Here is a 19,396-nt window from a genome sequence, read left to right as displayed (position 1 = left end):
TTTATGAAATGAAATTGATTCTTGAATAACTGGAATGAGCGAACCCTTGGTAAATGGTAGAAACGGAAAAAATCTTCCATCGATTGCCGTTTTCTATTTTCTCACTTCATTAAGTTGATATAACTATAAAACTTTTGAGTAAAATTTTAAATGGTCGATCTCGAATTTCAGGTCAATCCAAAGCCAAAGCGAAAAGTTATCCTATCGCAAATACCCTAACCTATTAATGCCTTCGCAATCTATGTATTTAAGTACGTATCGTGGACTGGTTAATCCCGTGGACTATTTAAGTGTGCAATGGGGCCTTTACAAAATGTACTGCGGTGTTTGTTAGGAACCTTTCAATTCGGTAGGGTATGAAAGAAATGAAATCCGTTTTTGTCGCAATTTAGCTTGAAACAGTGATCTACTACATACTCTTTGAGCTGTAGGCTATTGTGTGTGAAATCTAATATAAAAGTTTTAACACGAATATATAGTGCTTTCCGTTCCCTGAGATTAATGAGAATTCAACAAGGGCATCACCTCATTTGATAAACCTCAGGGATTTAAACTTTCTTCCTAGTTATAAGTCACCCATTGAGTACATATGTGGGAAGAGGAAAAACTGCTGCCTGAGGAACAATCTAATAAGAGTAGGAAAATGAGTCAACGATTTTACTTCAGGTATTTCGGGGTCTGGGACCAAGGATTATTTAAAAAGAAATATAGTGATTTTGTTCCGCTCCTTCAGTAGATACTAGCACTGCCTACTACTAGTGGTTCCATTATTAATCCAATTAATGAGCAAAAGTTAAAGTTCGTATGGAGCACTCTACTGGATCATAGACATAGAGCATTGGAAAAGTGGAGCATCGAAGAATTAGAAGCCTTCGAAACATGGCGCTAGGGGATCATACTGAAGATTAAATTGTCAGACAAAATGAGGAATGAGGAAGTTTATAGAAGAGCAGTAGAGAAAAGAACAGATGGAGAGCTCTATGGCAAGGAAAGAGTAGATGGATTGGGTATACCTTGAGGCACAATTGATAAGTTAGAAACACAATAGAAGGGAATAATGAAGGGAAGATCCCGCGAGAAAGACCATTCTGCGATATAATCTTAGCTTTAGGCGCACCCTAATTCAATTACTGTGAGAAATAGCAAGAGGCTAGTACATTCAGGTTCATACCTGCAGAACGAATGAAGAAGGACGTAAAACAGATAAGTTATCAGGGGACGAGGGAACAAAACTGGGTAGAGAAGAATGAGAGCGATGAAGTAAGAAAAACAATCTTAGGATTGAAATACTGTTGATGATGAAGTTAAAGTTAAGTTAATCAATGATCAATTCGTTCCTATTAACATATTACACTATCGTTTTATAAATCCGTATATTAACTGCGAACGCGTGTTTGCTGAGGAACATCTGTTTTGACCAACAATGTATGAATAATTTTCGTTATTAGTCAATTACCATAATGAGTAAAAAATGTTTGTAAAATTTCCAATGTTTAAATGTAAAACAGAAAAATTCCTGTGAAATGGTTACTCCTTATCCTGAGAGTGGTACGTATCGGTGATGAAATGTTACATATTTTTTGTCGTGTCCGTGATATTTTCGTTGGATGGCATTAAGGAATACTTTTAGCTAGCAATTTAAAAGTTTTTTTTCTAAATATACGGCTAATCACTTCGATTTAATGTTTGCGTGGGTTGTCTTAGATGGAAAAAGTGAGTGCTTCCGTCGTGCGACGTCTGCATAATGCATATCCCACCCTCAATCGGTGTAGTCCATTCCGCTGGGGCAAAAGTGTGAATTCGGGTACTTGGGAGGCTCAAATATTTTCGAATTGATAATTACTGACTAATATTCTTGGTTAAAAGGCAATTTATTCTCAAATATTTCATGTTAGCAATTGCCTCGTTTATTCCTTCCGTCTCCAGATTTCAGGACATCATTCTGAAACCATCCTCAGTAAAACGCGCCCACCGGAGTATCGCGAAACAAATTAGTGTTTTTTTGCCGCTTTGGCAGAAGTGATTTGACTTTAGACCCCAACATGTCCGACGTTGAATGCACATATTTCATACAAATTTGAGAAATATGATTTGCACTGTCTTGGGTGAGCTATCCAATCGACATTCGGGTTGATAACTGCGTTTATATCTTACATCAAATTAGTTGGATGATCTTAGGGAAAATTGAGAGGTTTTTGTAATGTAAATCTTGTATATATAAATAGCGAGCATATATATGGACTGATATTGAGTGATGTCAATTTGTATTAATATAGTTTTAATAAGAAATAATAGGTTTAGCGTAGTTTTCTCTTGTTATGATAAAAGGTTGGTAGAATAAAAAGGGTTTGAATGAATCGCAGACTGTGTTATACGTGGTCAATAGGCGGATTAGTTTTAACTTTCGGCTCGTAGAAGAGGGAAACAATTATTGGCTTGACTATGTCAAATTGACCAGACTTTTAATTTGAACTTTTAAGTACCAAATGCACTTCCGATGCTTTAGGCCCAATAGTATTGAAAGACTCTCTTGACGGATTGATTTCTTCCCTTAATTTCTATCGCAACTGTGATTTCATGGAGTGAATTTTGCTGCCTATCGGGTTTATGATGACAGTTTCGTGTGCTTATAGCAACAAGTAATGCAGCTGTGGATAATACCGAGGTCGCTTAGAATCTGATAATTTTGTCCGAATCACCTGTTTTCTAAAATAGAAAGAAGTCTGAATTTTGGCGGCGCTCGGATTTAGGCTATGTACAATTATATCGTACCTTCAGAGCCAAGCGATACAGTAAGAGCAGAACGCAGTCGACCTACATGCATGGCATATGCCACCGCGAATAGGTCGCCGGTGCATTCATAGGTTAAGGTTTTGGGTAAGGTTTATAAATAATATTTTTAAAGTATTAATGAAAGGTCCCTCTTTTTGAGAAGAATGGGAATTAACGTGGCTTAGAATTTTTAAATTGACTATGGGTGGAATTGGAATGACTGTTCGCTTCCGTTAAGGTTTAAGTTCAAGAATTTTAGTGAAATGGACCGGGAAATAGAGTAGATTATTATTATTGGTATTCTACTGGTTTAGGTGTGTTTTGTATTGTCAATGACAATGCAACAGTACAGCGATACATTACCTTGCCTGTCCTAACAAAACCCAACCCGACACTGAAAAGCGCCCCACTTCAATTCTGCACCCTTCCTTCATTCCATCCAACATGCCTATCCTATTTCCTCTCCCTTCCTCGCTTACCTAACGTGTTCCCCTCTATCACAGTCTCCAACATCCAATATCTGTGTGTGTATATATATAAAAACATATAATATATGTATGTATGTATATATATGTGAGTGCATATATATATATATATATATATATATATATATATATATATATATATATATATATATCTTGTCTTACTTGGCTTACTTGAAGAAGGCCTCGGAGAAGGCCGAAAGCTTAAACAATTTACAATGTGAGTGTCCTTTTAAGTGTTACTATTTTATTTGTGTTCTATTGTGCTGTCCATGTGTATATATAGTGTCATCATATTCTCCTAAATATTCTTATACCCCGATATACTCCTTTCTGACGATGCTTCTCTCATTTTGAAACGATTTTACGGGAAAACAAATAGCTTGCGGCACGGCGCCAAGTGCCCTCCTTTCACCGCCTTACCTCTTAAGGGGGGGTAAGCTTTAGTCAACCTCCTTCTCCTAGGTATAAGGAACCACGAAATAATACATAATACGCTTGCATGATTAAATTTTCTTCTTCATTATTGGTTCATTTAATTGTTTCAAAGTGATATAACAAAAGGGCGGAATAGAATTCTTGATTAAATTTGCCTTGAAATGGAAAATATTAGTTATATTTCGCAGATATGCGTTGTATTACTGTGTGGTTTTCGTTTGTCGCTTTCCTTTCTAAAAAAAAGTGTAAGGAATCTAAGAAGCATTAGTTTAACTATCTAAATTCCGGTCCGGCTAAATGGCAATGGAAGTTTGAATGTTTCGTAGCCCCTAAATAGTTTTCATTACCTTTTTACGTGCCGCATAGGTCATTCTTCCGAGAGATACTGATTTGAACGCAGTCAGGGTACTAAGGTATGCTTTCGTTATTTTTCCATCACCGTTGACCCCAGGGAGATAAAGAGTTCATTTCCCAAGTCATAAACCAAATGATCAAATTATAAAATGATCCAGTAAAACTTGGTTGAGCATAGCGCGTGCCAAAAGTATTCGCTTTTGCCATCTGATTACCGTCTGGCTATTTGGAATGACAATTCACAACAGTTAGTTACTATGCACCAACATCTACTTCATTTATAGCAAGCCTTTACTTGGGTACTTGGCAAAGTGATGGCGTTAGGACACCACTCTTTCAATTAAATAATGTGAGTAAACGAAGAGCGTCTCAAAAAGGAGTATGATAGCAAAATGTTTGCCATGGTTTTTGTTGTTATTGCAATAGCTATTTAAGTGTGTTTTGTTTTATCTTGTTTTTGAGTGTCACTATATTTTTCTATTTCATCTGTTAAATTGTATCTGCCATCTTAACGTTGGAATTCCTTAATTTTTCCCGGTGTCAGAATTAAGAGCTCTCCCTAAAAGTTTCATTTTTGATTTGCTCTCTTCGTGACTGGAGGGTCCCCCATTCTAGTTTCACCTTTTAGGCTAATCCAGTTGGGCTAACCCTGTTAGGCTAACCTTCCAACAATCTTTTTATTCCTGCAAAAAATTTGTCATACGTGTTTATGAAATTGGAAGTGGGAGGTGTTAGAGATATTAAAAAATTGTAATGAGTATATACCGTGTTTTGTTACTCTGTTCATAAGATCTGGATTGTGAATTTCTGTCATGGAAGAAAATAAAAATGTTTTCATATTCCAGTTTTTATCACAAAGTTTAATGTTCCCTTACAATACTGTATAAGTACACTTGCTTATAAAAGAAAAAAACGTTAAATGCGCTTCGTTTGGTAGTGTCCTCAGGTATGAGAAAAAAATTCTAGAAAGATCCACATTGATCGGATGAGCCAGACTTATGATTAAGAGTTTTCGTACTTTCATTTTTACCTCCCTGGTCATGTAAACCATTATCCATGCTGTCGTCCAAGAAGATGCTTTCTCTGAATTATTTTAATTAGTCATATAAAGCTCTAAGTAGCCGCAAATATCTTGATAATCTCACAGCAGCTGGAATTATTACACTGTGAGTAATATTGCACGTATAGCCTTGACAGTTTTCAAAGCAGTACATGCTGTTGGGTGTTATTTCTGGGAACAGTAAATGTATATTCATTAAGGCTCAAGTGATACGGGTGCATCCTGGACAAGATTGTCTATTTTAAATGATTTTAATTCCTACCTCGAGGGCAGAAATTTTCATGCTCGAATATTTATTTGCCCTACGTCCCATGAATGTACGTCACATGAATATTTACTTGGACTGCCTCTCTAGTTTCTCTTCCGGTGTTGGGAATACCCTTCAGCGGTTAATTGGGCCGTTAGGGCATGGTGGACCGTGATGGCTTAGCCTTTAGCCTAAGCGAGCTATACCTTGCCTTGGAAAGTTTGAAGTCATTCCTGTGAGACTTATCAATATGAAAAACTATGCATAAAATGTAGAGTTATTACAAGAGGAGCGGAACGTTATTACTTATCATTCCGACTGCTAATGTACGATATTAAGAAAATGAAGAAGACAATTTCTCGGTTACTATTAAAATGAAAATCCCTTGAAAACGATGCTTACGCATGAGCATCCCATGTATTTGCTATTTAAATATTCTTTTTATTATGATCATGGCAGGTTTTAACCGTATTTTATTAGGGTGGTGATAGAGATTTTGCCGTTTCATGCACACAATCAACCCATGCCCATGAAAAGAAAAACTCCTGAGAGAAAAATAACAAAAGCTATAGTTTATCAATTGGTTAGTGATAAAAATATGTATGCAGGATGTGGAATCGTCATAAGTAATTTTAAAAACCGAAGAATTTTTCGTAGCAAGGATATACCGAAAATATGCATGAATAAATCAGTAAATTTTACGCAACACGTTAAAACTTTACGTCACATAAGTGACGTAAAATTGGTTTGCAACGTCATAACTATTTTTTTAAATAGGCTGCTTTACAATTTCGAGGAAATACAGTTGATGACCGACAATACAAGGTGAAATGTTAGCCATTGAAGCCGAGCCGCCGTTCATCGATCCGCTGAAAACTACGTCTGACCTTTTCGGAGAGAATGCGTTGCTACCGTTGCTACGTACTGCGCACTCCGCGCCTTATTTACGCTTTCTTCATGATTATTGGTAATGTGTACAATGTCAACCAATTTTCATTGGATAATCGACATAATTTTAAACTCAAACTTGCATCCTTAATATTAAGGTATACCATACTTGAGGATGGCACACTCATTGGATGCCGGAGATTATGGTATGTTTAAGTGAATGAGATAAGTTCATTACCTCTGTTAATTGTTCAGAATCGATTCCCAGTCATTATTTGGCTCGTAACTAGCGTTTGTTCCTTGTACCCCCGCCTCTCTAGATATGAGGTAAAAGATAACCATGTGTTAGCTTATTGAACAATTAGGCTATATATGCTATTTACCAAAATTCTAAATGCTTTGGCATTTAGCATTAGAAATGACGGTATTTTCTTCGCTGAAACTGAATGCTGCTATTTTTTTCCAATGCTCACTTCTGCCTGTTAAAGTGAAAACGAATGAATGATATGGTAAATACTTCTCCTAAACTTGAACAAGTACTAAAAATGACTAAAAGTGGATCACTTTCGGGTGCCTTGAGGACAATGATCCCTTTACTATGGATTCAGTTTTAGCTGTCTTATTTGAAGAAAACTCTTGGCACTCACGTGGCTTGCTGATCTTGTAGCCATTTGAACAGATTCATTGGCCTTAGTCGTTGGTTAAAGAATAATTGCTTAAAATAAATTCTAATCTCACGAAAATTTCTTTACCAAAGTACAAAAAATAATATAATTAAAAAAACTCCGCTACTCAATTTTAATCCTCATTGAAGAGCGAAATGAAATTAAAAAGGAACAGCCAACAGGAGACTGGGTTAGGGAGGCAGACGGTGATTGGAACAGCCTTAGCCCGCAAAACGCCGAAGGAGCATGGTTGCTGGCTGGCAGTGTACTCCCGGGTTCACTAATTTAGGCTTTAGTAGAAGTACATGATACACCCCAAGAGTATTTAATAATTTACCAGTGCCATGTATCCTACCGAAAATGACGGTAAATACACTTGAAAGCGTGTTTTATGTATTAGTTCATAATTTCTGCTTTTCTAATCGCCGCCTTGCAAGTTTCAATGGAAATGTGTTCAAAAATTTCCATAGAAATGCACGGTCCCCTGATTTTTAAATGAGTGTCTTTGTAAAACACTTGTGTGTGAAATATTAGTGTGAGGTTGTTTCACCAAAACGAAGCAAATATCCTGGATATTAAACTAGGACTAATATTAACTTCTGTTTTTGCAATTACAGAGTTAACCATCAACTCCAAGGGTCACTCTACAATGGTTGAACAGCATCAGATAGAGCAAGTACCAGTCAACGATTTGGTGTTTGAGGATGAAAAACACCTCGGCAGGACCCTTCAAGCCCTGAACATGATGAGAAAAAATAGACACTTCTGTGATGTAATCTTACACGTGAGTACCAAGTAGTAATGATAATGTGCTATTTTTACTGTTGCCGCAAACGATGATAAATTACGCTAATTTTTGCGAGCAACTTATTTTTCGCAGTAATTGGAGTTAATGAGTAAAGGCTGTGATTATTAATCATTTTCTATTCCTGTCAGGTGGGAAGTACAGAAATACACTCTCATAGAGCTGTTCTGGCGAGTGTCAGCCCATATTTGTTTGAATTATTTTCTGCTGATGATGAATCTAAAGGAAGTGTTCGAGAGAATATCATAACCTACAAACTGAATGGGATATTCGATAAAAATGCCTTTGAAAAATTAATTGATTATGCGTATACTGCCAGGTAAGTAATTCTTTTATTTTAGAAGTATAGTTTTTTTAATTAAACTATTTTAGTGGCCGATTCATGCTCATTAAGAAGAAACTTTCTTGATTATTAAAGAATATTATTTTCATTTCTCCGTTCCGTATTTTTAAATACCGCGTTCTACCAAGTGTTGCTTGTTATGTCCTATCCAGATTACAAGTACCAGATCACCAAGTCAGGAGTGTTTACCTCGCTGCGCGGCAACTGAAAATGGATATGGTCGTCCAAGAATGCAGTCAGCATCTCATTCGAGCTCTTGACATTAGAAATTGCATTGAGATACGCTCATTGCCTGGAATCAGCCGCAACCACCATTTGATGTCCAAAGTGGACGCTTTTATTGCTAAAGAGGTACATATGCTGTTTTTCTCCATTTCAATATATTTAGTGATATTACTAACTTTTCAAGTTATATGAAAGGTGATGTGCAGAAATTGTTAAGATCGGATGATTGTCGTCTCCTATGCCTACATTTGTTTTCTCGTGCTGACTTATTGGCATCGGCGATTTATAATTTGGATCCTTTTTATTCCTTTAGAATATACTCAATTGTTTTTCGATGAGGGAAAACTAGCACTTTCAGATTTGCTTGGAGAATGTATCCGAAAACCCCTCTTTACGAAATATTTGTTTATAACGTATTTAATCAACGAATGTTATAATTTGTCCAGGAACTGATGTTTTCTCCAATTTAAAAAAAATAGGTTGCGCCTTTGTTCACACAGGCATACCATTCTTTTTTCTTAAGTCTTATTTTGGTCTAGTTTTTGCCACCTCTTTGAAATTGTGATTTTAGTCCATTGTTTACTGAAATAAACTCCATAATTACTGTAGTTTCACGAATGTAATGCGGTTTTGCAAGTAAAAATATCATGTTCAGGACATTAGTTTACAGACGCTACAATTATTTTATCTATTTTCCATCTTGCTTGCACCCTTACCTTTATTCTATGTCCTGGGAAAATATTTTAACACTCTTCAGCTTTCATTACTGGGCTCCACACATTGCTTTTAGGTTGAAGCATAATGCTTCTGCTGTTGTTCCATGGTACAATCGACGATATCCTAAAAACTGATAAATCGATCCTTTGCAGATAAATTTTTCATTATATCAATTTTATTGCCATTGCAGTTTTCCCAGATTTACAAGTCACCTGCAATCTCCACTCTGCCTTGTGCCCGCATCGAAGTTCTCCATCAAACAAGGGAGGAGATGTCTTTGGTGGGCAGTGATTCCCTTTGTCGGCTTGTCTTGGATTGGATCCGGCAACATTGGGAAGAAGAAGAACCTCCTGCACGAATGGAAGCCCTCACTGACAAGGTACACATGTGTACTCATTATTGTATACAAGTAGGCATGCAAATTTATTATGAGTAGTTCTGTATTTATAATTTTCACCTCCATTTCCAGACACATTTGCTTTATTTGGCAATGGACAATTCTTTGCAAGACTGCAGTGAACTACCCACAGGTGATGTGAGTGATACAGAATTGGTGCAAGATTATAAAAAGCTCTCCATCAAGAAGAAATCTCAAATTAACTCAAAGGTTGGTATTGAAGAAGTAAAAAATATATTGTTTGATTTTCATTTGCCATGATTGTTCCCCTGCGAGTCTGTTTCCCCAAAACTTAAATTATTTAAATATTTTAATGCAATATTTTTTCTCATTCTATGATTTTTTTAAATATGATAATAGTGAAAAAGAAATATTTTCCGCATTATTGAAACTTACCCTATAACAGCTTGGTAATGATAGTGAATATAAAAAAATTTTTCTATGTATACTCCTTATTTTAGGAGAGTTTCGATTTGCAATAATTTTTAAATATTTTATCACTTGTAGTGTGTAGTGAAAAGTATTTTAAATAAATAGGTAATACGTAGGTTAGGTTTAATTTTCCTATGCATTGGCCAGTCAAAGGAATGATACTTAAAATGGTTCATGTTAATTTCTGCAATTGAATGATAGTTTCTGGCCTTTAAAAATAATATGAATTGTATTTTTATTTCAGAGTCGCCGGAAAGGTCCTCTACAGCCTGCCAAACCTAGAGTTATAATGTACTCAAGGGAGATTAGTGGAGATGAAAGGGTTGAGGTACAAACAGAAGCAGAATGGAAGCTCATTGCATCCGTTAAAGTGCATGGTAATATGAAGTTTTTAGCTCAATTGTATGCAACTCTTTTCTGTTCTCTTAAGTAATGCTAATAGCAATTGATGATTGCTTTTCAGACCACAGCTTTCTTGCCCTTGCCACAATTGATGGCTGCCTCACTACAATGTCTGTTCTCCTACGGCTAAACCTACCCTCTAGTCCTTCCCCAACTTCTACTCTGGACTCACCACCAGCCACAATAGAGGAGGAAGAAGGGGAGGAGGAAGGGGAAGGAGTGGAGGTGGAATCACCGTCAAATGTGAATGGAGTGACTGATGGAGAAGAGTCGAGGAGTGCAGAATCATGCCGGGAAGGTGGAGATGAAGAGGAGGAAGGTGAGGTCCGAAAGCAGAGGAGGAGAAAGAGGAAGACTGCCAGCGACAGGAATGGAGAGTGCATAGAAGGAGGGGTAGGGCAGTTACCGGATTTGTACTGTGCCCTTCCTCATATGGCCTCTGTCAAATGTGCCGTGGGATGCGCAAGTCTTGGTGGATCCCTCCTTGTTTGTGGTGAGTGCATAAAATATCTGTTGTGGTGTCTGAATTTTACCTGCGGATATCATTTTACTATCCACAGGATGTCATGGTATTGTGGAAGTTATTGCAGTGGTGATAGTTCATTCTTACGTGAGCATAGAACTGATGACAAAGACTGCTTCTGCTGTAACAGATAACTGTCTTGGTACGGGAGATGACATGGTTGGGTAGAATATTTTTTAAGTTCATTGGGAACTTATTATTGCTTGAAATATCACTATTATGTGATATTTCAAGTAACATTTAACAGTTTCAATGACACAAATACCCCCATTGGTATGACTCATGATCAATATGTGACAGTGGAAATATTTCCCATCCATAGAGTGCACTGCTTCATTAAATATTTTTTAGTCATTTCGTAGAATTTACTCTTTTGGAAAAGCAATTGAAGAGATGATTGGCTAAGAATTATTTTAGTCTAAATATGACTTCAAAGAATTTTATTGAATGTATAAAATCTCTTTTGATGCCTTTACAGGAGGATATGATCGTGGGGAGTGCCTTCGTTGTGTTGAGGTTTATCACCCTGCTCAGAACACATGGTCTCCTCTACCACCCATGAGGGAAGCTAGAGGCCGGTTTGCAGTAGCAGTGGCTGGGGACCTGCTTTATGCAGTTGGTGGCAGCAATGGAACCACAGAGTTGGACACAGCTGAGGTGTATGACCCAAAGGAAGGTCGCTGGGGACGATTGCCTTCAATGGTTTTAGCTAGATCCAATGCTGGTCAGTAATTTCTGTTGATTACTTAATGGTCAACATGCGTTGTACTTAATCATTTGGTTTGCATCAAACATATTTTCATCCATGGAAGAGTTAATTACCAATGGGTTGTTTAATTAAAGGTATTTAAATTGATTAATTTCAACAAATTAGAGTTAATGAAAGCAATTTCCATTGATGTCTTAAATTTATCGTTTGAGAGAAATGCCACTGATTAAATTGCTATGGGGTATTTCCACGAGGAGAAGGTATCCGAAATAGGTCAAGTTATTAAGTGCAAGTCAAATATTTTTCCATTGTTTTTCAGCATGGCAAAACCTAGGACTTCGTATTAATGTGGTTTCCTCCATGCACTTTTTCCAATGATTTCCATTGTGTGTGATGTAGCTGACTTCATGCACATTTTCAGCAACAATAAAATGTAAGGTATACAATAACTGATATTCGTATCCATCTCTTAATCTATGCAAGACCTGTTGATTTTATTGCGTTTCAATTTTATTTACCTATTTATTTAATCAGTCAGCATAGCTTTTTTTATTTCTATTCAAAAATGTATAAATGTGATTTTGTCGGAGGTTCTGTTAAATGTTAAGCATATCTCATCCAGTCATTAACCAGTTGGTAGTCACATTTTTAGGACTGGCTGATCAGGAAGTCACCCTTGCAGCCTATTGTGAGGAATCTAGTCACGTTGAAATCGTATTTTCAGTAGCAACTGTGGCAGCTGTTGACAATTGAACTGAGGATAGAAAGAATGGGAATGAATGTGGGATATCCTCGACATAATGCTTTATTAGGGTTACAGATGAAGGAAGAACATTGACATGGATAGTGGATCATAATTTTGAATTAAACCAATAAGTCCACATGTTTGACTCATCTCTGGCATTGATGTAAGCTTTGATATGTCTGCAGCTGTAGAAAATACAAAAGCTGTTGCTCAGGCTAGTCAACTGTTGTCGTTTGATGCAAATATTGTGGATCGCACATTTTTTATTTGGGAATAACACTCATTCCTTGTCTTCCAAGAAATTAGCTTCCCAAGTCACTTAATGGTATCACTCTTTCTACTTCTTTCACTTTATTTACTTCAAAAATTGCATCTCAGGGATGGGCTCTGGAAACATGGATTTCTTTTCAACCAAGCCTTGAGGAGGAAATGCACTGGACTTGCATTCCAGAGCCTTTTTTTGTCTCCTCAGTATGCTCATAAACCATGGAGATCTGCAGAATTCATTCCAGCCAAATTTTTAAGTTTATCTAGGTATCTCACTCATTAATTTTGTTTTTATTCTTCATGGCCGTTTTCATTTGATTTTCAGAAATTTTGCCTTGGCCCAAAATCAAACTCAAGTTTTTTTTAAGTTTGAGTTAGTACACTTTTAAAGAGTTGCTTTATATCGAGGATATGCTGTATATGAGAAAGAGAGATTCCATCTAGATTTGGCAGGGACCAGTCTCGCCGTGGCATGTTTGGGAAAAGTATGCCTGTGGTGAATTTGTGTGTTGAATGGATGCATAACCCTAGCAAGCATTTAAAGTTTTGTCTTATTTTGTTTTCAGCTGTGACGTGTTGTGGTGGAGATTGAAGGAGATGGTGGGCAGGCACACTGTCCCACCAGAGAAGAAAATGACATCATCGCGCACATTGCCACACACATGCATACACAAAAAAGAATGCAATTGTGATGTAGAGTGTGACCCCAGAGCTGCTGGTCTTCACTCTGAGGGATACCTTTTCCTCTTTTTTTTCTTTGTGGATTTTGGATTGTGGATTTGGATGGAATTTGAAAAGTGTGGGTAGTGGAAATGTGTAATTAGCAAATCCACGGCAAAATTCTGTAGATATAAGCTGCTCAGGATTGCACTCTATCATTACTCACACAAGAGACGAGGGATTTTTATTTCTAGGACTCTCTCGATTAAACACAAAATATCCAGAATTACTATCTCCTGACTTGGTAAGTATGGTGAAATGTTTTTTTAACCATATGCTAAGAATTATGTAAAAAGACTAGGGGCATTTTTGTTTGTTGTTGTAGTAGTTTTGACCCAAAGCAGTCTCCTACTATGGCATACTATACTCTTGTTTTCTTTTAGTTTAGTTTTATCTTGTGTCAATTACAGAAGCCCTTGATAAAGGCCTTTGGCTGCCTTCCTGGCTGATGGCAGACATAGCTCCTGCAATGGCAGCCTTCACGATCGATCACCATGTTTCCCTGTTACTATTTTGGATTAGTTTGTGAGGGCCCACCTCTTTTGTACCATGTGCAAGAGTTGTTGGGTTTGAAGCACTCTAGCAAGGTCATTGGAGCTTGTTAGTTGATGCTAGTTTACAGGTTGTTGGGAAACTGCTGCATGGGTTTAATTATTACTTCATAATTGACACTGAAAGTACATTAATGGGCCCTTCCTCTCTCACGTGCATGCATTTTTATTACTTGTATGCTGAAAAAACAATGTCGACCCGTTTTTGGTCATCCTTATCAGTGGCATTTTTCTTGTATTATGTTGATGGAAATTTCAGTCACGTGTAGCCAACGTGTTTGTTGCCAGGGTATGCTGAACAAAAAGGGTCTTCATTGATTTTTAGGAAGCACAAAGTTGTATCAATTTCAAGCGGTCTTTCATTAGCATAAGGTGTGCGGAATGGCTGTTTATTGTCCCACTTCCTTATTTTTTCCCTTAGTTCCTCTTGTGAGTAATATGGTGAAACTAAGAAAACCTCTTTGTTGACTCCTCGTTCTAATTATATCATCCCTTCCCTCTCCCTTTTCTTGTATGCTTTCAGGAGTCTGTGAGCTCGGGGGGAAGATATACTGTATTGGTGGTTGGAATGGCCAGGTGGGCATTAAGCAGTGTGAAGCTTATGACCCTACGCTTAAACAGTGGACTGGGTTGGCTCCCTTACAAATAGGTGAGTGATTATATTCTATTTGGCTATGAATAATAAAATGTGCTGTTGGTGAAGCACAAAAAGATCTAGTTTCGCACGCAACAATGTCATGTTGTGTACTGATTGTTTGTGTGTTAACTATTATTTTTCATAGGAGTGTAAAATTTATTAATTTGAAAATTATATAGAGGTTTAATGCAAGTGCATCATCCCTCAATTCATAACTCTCTTTGTTGTGCCTTTCTTTGAATCTTTCAATCTTGGGAAAGGAAAGTGACATCTTGTTTTATGTAGAGTGATAGTTTTATTTCCAGTCATTATTATTCTTTATTAGCTCGTGGAGCATTTCAAACTTTCAATGTTGTATTTTTACTAAAAACACTCCCTTGACTCCTCAGATGTCCCTCCTAATTATATCAAGATAGTTCAATAAAGCATCCGTTCTTACGAGTAAATCACAGAATTATGTCGAGTGACTTTTGAGAGTAAACCTTTCAAGGAATTGTCAAAGATTTCTCTTGGAAGGGTAATTTAGGAAATCACAATTTGTTGGCAACAAATTTATTTGGTTTCAAAGCATCTATAGTTCAGTAATTTGCAAAAGCATATGGTATTTAAGAGAGATTTCATCATCTTCCATTGTTTTCATTTAGGTAATTATGTATAATATTGGTAATTGTAGGGCGATACCAAGCTGGCGTGTGCTCAATGGATGGGCGTGTGTATGCAGCAGGTGGCTGTGATGCATGGAATTGCCTCAACTCAGTTGAAGTTTATGATCCAACGACTGATACATGGAGCTTCACTAAGGGGATGATTACTGCCAGGAGAGGTTGTGGTGTTGCCATCTTTAAAGGTACGGTTCAGTTCTGCTGCATGGCTTTAGAAATTGAAGACTACTTGTTCATGGTTCTGCAATGATGAGTTTTTTATTATTGTTGTTCAGGCAAGCTGTATGTTGTTGGTGGTTCTAATGGCACCCAGTCTCTGTGCTCCACTGAAATATTTGATCCTCTGAAGCAGATGTGGATTCCAGGACCTAACATGACTACCCCACGTGCCAATGTTGGAGTGGCAGTTATTGGCGACCGTCTGTATGCTGTCGGTGGCTTTTCGGGTATGATTAATTGGATAAGAATAATTCTCTTTGGAATTTCTATTTTTTCTTAATTACTATGTATGCAATCATCACAGAAGTCTTCGATAATTAATGTATGTATTTTAAAGAAACTATTATATTTAAGCTTCTGATTTAAGATAACTAATCCTGATAAAAGCATTTTTTATTCGTTTTATTGGAAACCTCTTGCTTAGTATAGATGAAGTGAGTTTTAATTGTGGGTATATAGGTAATGTGAATGATTTTGGGGTTTTACTCAAGGAATGGTAGAGAGATACATAGAAATAAATGTTTGTGGCTCATGTTTAGACTGAATTTTATAGTAAAAATTTATTTTTGGAGATAATAGTTTACAATTTTGTATTGGCATTTCATGAATATTCAAATTCATAATTTATTAGTATGTAGTAGGGACAATTTTTGAGTCAATGCTAATTCTTTTCTGCAAATAAACATTCACACAGTAGTTGTTTGTCCTTCACATCACAATTCAAAAGGTGGGAAACACTAATTCAGTAATGAAATACTGTCTATCATATAATCGAGGTATGTAATTTCTCAGTAGAATGTGAAAATGTTAAGGTGTATAAAACTTAACTTGGTTCTTAAGTATGTTTCCTCAATTAATATTAGAATATTGTTGTAGTATCATTTCTCTTGTAAATGGAAAATTCTTCTAATGTACTACCAAACTCTGAATTACCCAAAATACTAGCATTTAAAACATTCTTGTAGAAGCGTTCCATTTTCTTCGAAAAATGTATTGACAATTATTTAGGATGTGTAAACCAGTCCCTTGCTGAATTAAAGATGTTAGTTGAATGAAATGATGCATCTGTTTTCCCTGGGTTATTAGAAGTAGGTTTGAGAGGGTGCTTCATATTTTATACATCCTGATAGAGTTACCAAAAGAGGCTATTTTAGTCATTTAAGCCTTAACTTTTAGAAACTAAACTTTCATGGTATATGTTTAATCAGGGGTGATGCCTTTCTTGGAATTTACTTAATAGTTAACCCAAAAAAACTCATGGTGGAAATAAATCATACTATCACTAAGGAGGTAGTCATAGTAGAAATGTTTTTAGGTATATTTGAGTCAAAGCAAGGCGCTGTTATAGAAAGAATGATTATACATCTGGCTTGTAAAGTTGCTGTATTTTCAATTGTCGTGCTGGAATGGCAAATTGGTGCTTATTACAGGTGTATTGTGTAGGCAATCAGCGAATTCAGCCTTTACAAGAAATTAATTAGAAGCCCAGATTGTAATTTTGGGGATTGGAAACATTTTCCAAATTAAATCATGTATTCAAGCCAATATTATGCATGGTTAGAATTGTAACTCGATGACAAAACCTTGAGAAACTCTAGTATTACAAACCTTTTTATGTACAAAGCATCTAAATCTCTCTCACTGTAGTAGGATATCTCCAATGTAAATTCTTCAATTGTACAAAAACCTAACTAATATTACCATTTATTATTTATGTAGGAAAAGCATTCCTCAATAGTTTTGAGTATTTGGATGAAAATACTGACGAATGGACCACATTCGTACCCAAGACCACTTCAACAGTGATTGCTGATGACTTGAGGCCAGGGACCAAAGGCCTTTTGTTGCCTGAAGACGAGAATCATCCCAGAGTAAATGGCGAGCAAAGTAATGGTATTAGCACATAAAAGTTGTGCTTTTTTTGTGAAGATGTTGTGAAGATATGTATGAGAGACTAATGATATAGGATAATTTTTATTACTCTCCATAAAAATTTCCTTAGAATCTGTTCTAAGAAACATTTGGAATATGAAATGTTAACGATAGGGTTTGTAAATCCTTTTTATTTTTGTAAAGCATTTGAGCGCTGACTTTCATTGGTGCAGCCCTCATTTAAAGAAAGCCAGTTACAGAAATGTCACTTATTTTGTTTACAACAACAATTTTCCATCGTTTACTACACTTTGATCTTACTCTTTGATTTTTGTATGTGGAGAGAGGAATACTATATCTCCTTTGGAAATGAAGTTTACTTGATGCCAAGTTTTATCAAATATGACATTTTTTTTTGTTGATCAAGATTGGATATTAGTTGTTCACTCTTGATGTGACTAGTTAGTTGTAACATGAAATTAAGTGGCTAGTGGTACAATACTCTTTCATGTATGCAAGTCCACCGCCGCATTTTTGTTGCAATAGTCAATACAGTGTAATGTCAATGCATGAACCTGTAATCAAGGTCCTTTTCCTTCCCTTGTATGTGTGTGTGAGTGTATGTTAACTAAATGGTATTAAGGGAAGTGTATGGTGAACTTTTGGAAGCACTTTCAAATAAAGACATTTTTACTACGCATTTGTTACTGAAAATTTTTACTTGAGTTCTTGCAGCTATCAAAGTCTTTTGCGGTTATATTTTGAAGACCATCTGTCAAATGATTTGACATTATTTTAGTATGCAAGAAAATACTTCCATATTGTATTGAGGTCAATGGCCTAAGAAGTTCATTACGTCTTGAGCCCTTGAATCTTGTTCTTGGACTTTATTGTTATACTTTTTATACTGAAACAGCTTGTCTATTGTACTTCTCAATGAAAGGAAGGAATTAAATATATTGAGATGATGTTGAGTTTTTGCATTTTATTGCAATTGTTTTTGTTTCCTCCTTGCTCTAGTGTTAGCCACATGATATTCTTTAAACCTTACACTCATCACACTTGTAAACATGGACTATTGTAATAATATATTACCTGCTGAAAACAATTATGAGAGGGGAAATACTCAATAGACTGAATACAAAGAACATAGACATTTTTAATTGGATACTTCAGGGGGTATTGCTTTGGAGGAACTTAAACATGGATGAGTTGGTTAATGAATCCTGTGAATGGTGTAGGTAATTAATATGGGACTTTTTTTTGGAGGTAACTGCATGTGATATATAATGTATAGGCACATCTACATTTGATGGCATAGAATATGTGGTGAATTTAGGAATGGCACTTGCAAATCTCAGACAACAGAAATTTTGGTAAGAAGACTATTTGGAGACAAACCAAATAAATTTATTGTATCCAAGCAAATGCTTTGGTTTTGGCGTTGGTAGGATTATATGAGAATAAGCTTGGAAAATCACTGCGTTTGGTAAATATTTAATAAATTCTAACTAACCTAGCCAATTTCAATGCTGGAAATCTGTAGTGAAAGCATGAGCAGATCATTGAAGAAATTTGATGTACACTGAACTTACTGAAGTAATAAACACATTAAAAAAATCTTCCCACCAAAGATTTTATTAGGTACGACTAGTTTCAATGCATTGGCCTTATTCTTTGGTACAAAGTTACTCATGCAGGTCATTTATATAATTGTATGGATGTAGATGAAGATGGGAAAGAGGTGGTGGCTGCATTAGTTGAAGTTGGTACAGGAGATGGGTGACAGCAAGTGGGGAGAGTGAGGTCCCAGGAGTGTGCAGGGGGGGTTGGAGGTGACCAGGAAGGTTCATAGTTGACAGTCATAAGGCATGTTCTTGAATTAGAGGGAGGTCAATGGGGAATATATAATCAATGTTATTAAAGATATGATCTTTTTTCACTTTATGGAAGTATACAAAGTGAAAAAATTTTTTTTACTCCAGTGTTAACAGATTACCACAAAGTTAAGCCTGAAAACATGGTATATACAGTGAACTTATTTCAATTTAAGTTCAAATGAAATTGATCGTGCATTGCTTATGTTAGAATGGAAACCTTGGACTCCGTTGTGCGGGTACTACTTAACCAAAAAACCTGTTTTCATTGACAATTGTGAATTGTGTGAAGAGTTCTCATTCAGTCTTCTCTGTTTTAAACTACTGCTTCAATGGTAGAGAGATACATAGCCTAAAATGCAATTAACCAAAACACTGGTAGAAATT

At 36.3% G+C, this 19,396-nt stretch overlaps 1 protein-coding gene across 4 annotated transcripts in view; it reads left to right on the top strand.

Annotated features, from left to right (window-relative positions):
* LOC139694246 (influenza virus NS1A-binding protein homolog A-like) overlaps positions 1-18,106 on the top strand; it is a 97,906-nt gene extending 79,800 nt beyond the window's left edge. For 3 of the 4 annotated variants that reach the window (XM_071592701.1, XM_071592703.1, XM_071592704.1), the window contains 12 exons: positions 7,524-7,690; positions 7,843-8,030; positions 8,207-8,405; positions 9,187-9,375; positions 9,466-9,603; positions 10,070-10,202; positions 10,289-10,720; positions 11,229-11,474; positions 14,266-14,391; positions 15,053-15,226; positions 15,317-15,487; positions 16,980-18,106. In XM_071592701.1, the coding sequence (XP_071448802.1) occupies positions 7,524-7,690; positions 7,843-8,030; positions 8,207-8,405; positions 9,187-9,375; positions 9,466-9,603; positions 10,070-10,202; positions 10,289-10,720; positions 11,229-11,474; positions 14,266-14,391; positions 15,053-15,226; positions 15,317-15,487; positions 16,980-17,167 (2,351 nt within the window). In that variant the 3' untranslated portion in view covers positions 17,168-18,106. Of the gene's footprint in view, positions 1-7,137; positions 7,273-7,523; positions 7,691-7,842; positions 8,031-8,206; positions 8,406-9,186; positions 9,376-9,465; positions 9,604-10,069; positions 10,203-10,288; positions 10,721-11,228; positions 11,475-14,265; positions 14,392-15,052; positions 15,227-15,316; positions 15,488-16,979 lie in introns of those variants that run through there. The other variant, XM_071592702.1, reaches the window with a different exon arrangement.
* Positions 18,107-19,396: the final 1,290 nt, after the last annotated feature.

This window comes from Hetaerina americana, unplaced genomic scaffold (assembly GCF_022747635.1).
Source record: "Hetaerina americana unplaced genomic scaffold, ioHetAmer1.1.p SCAF_5, whole genome shotgun sequence".
Classification (NCBI taxonomy): domain Eukaryota; kingdom Metazoa; phylum Arthropoda; class Insecta; order Odonata; family Calopterygidae; genus Hetaerina; species Hetaerina americana.
Note: the sequence above shows the minus strand (reverse complement) of the source record. Positions and strands in the feature narration are given on the sequence as shown.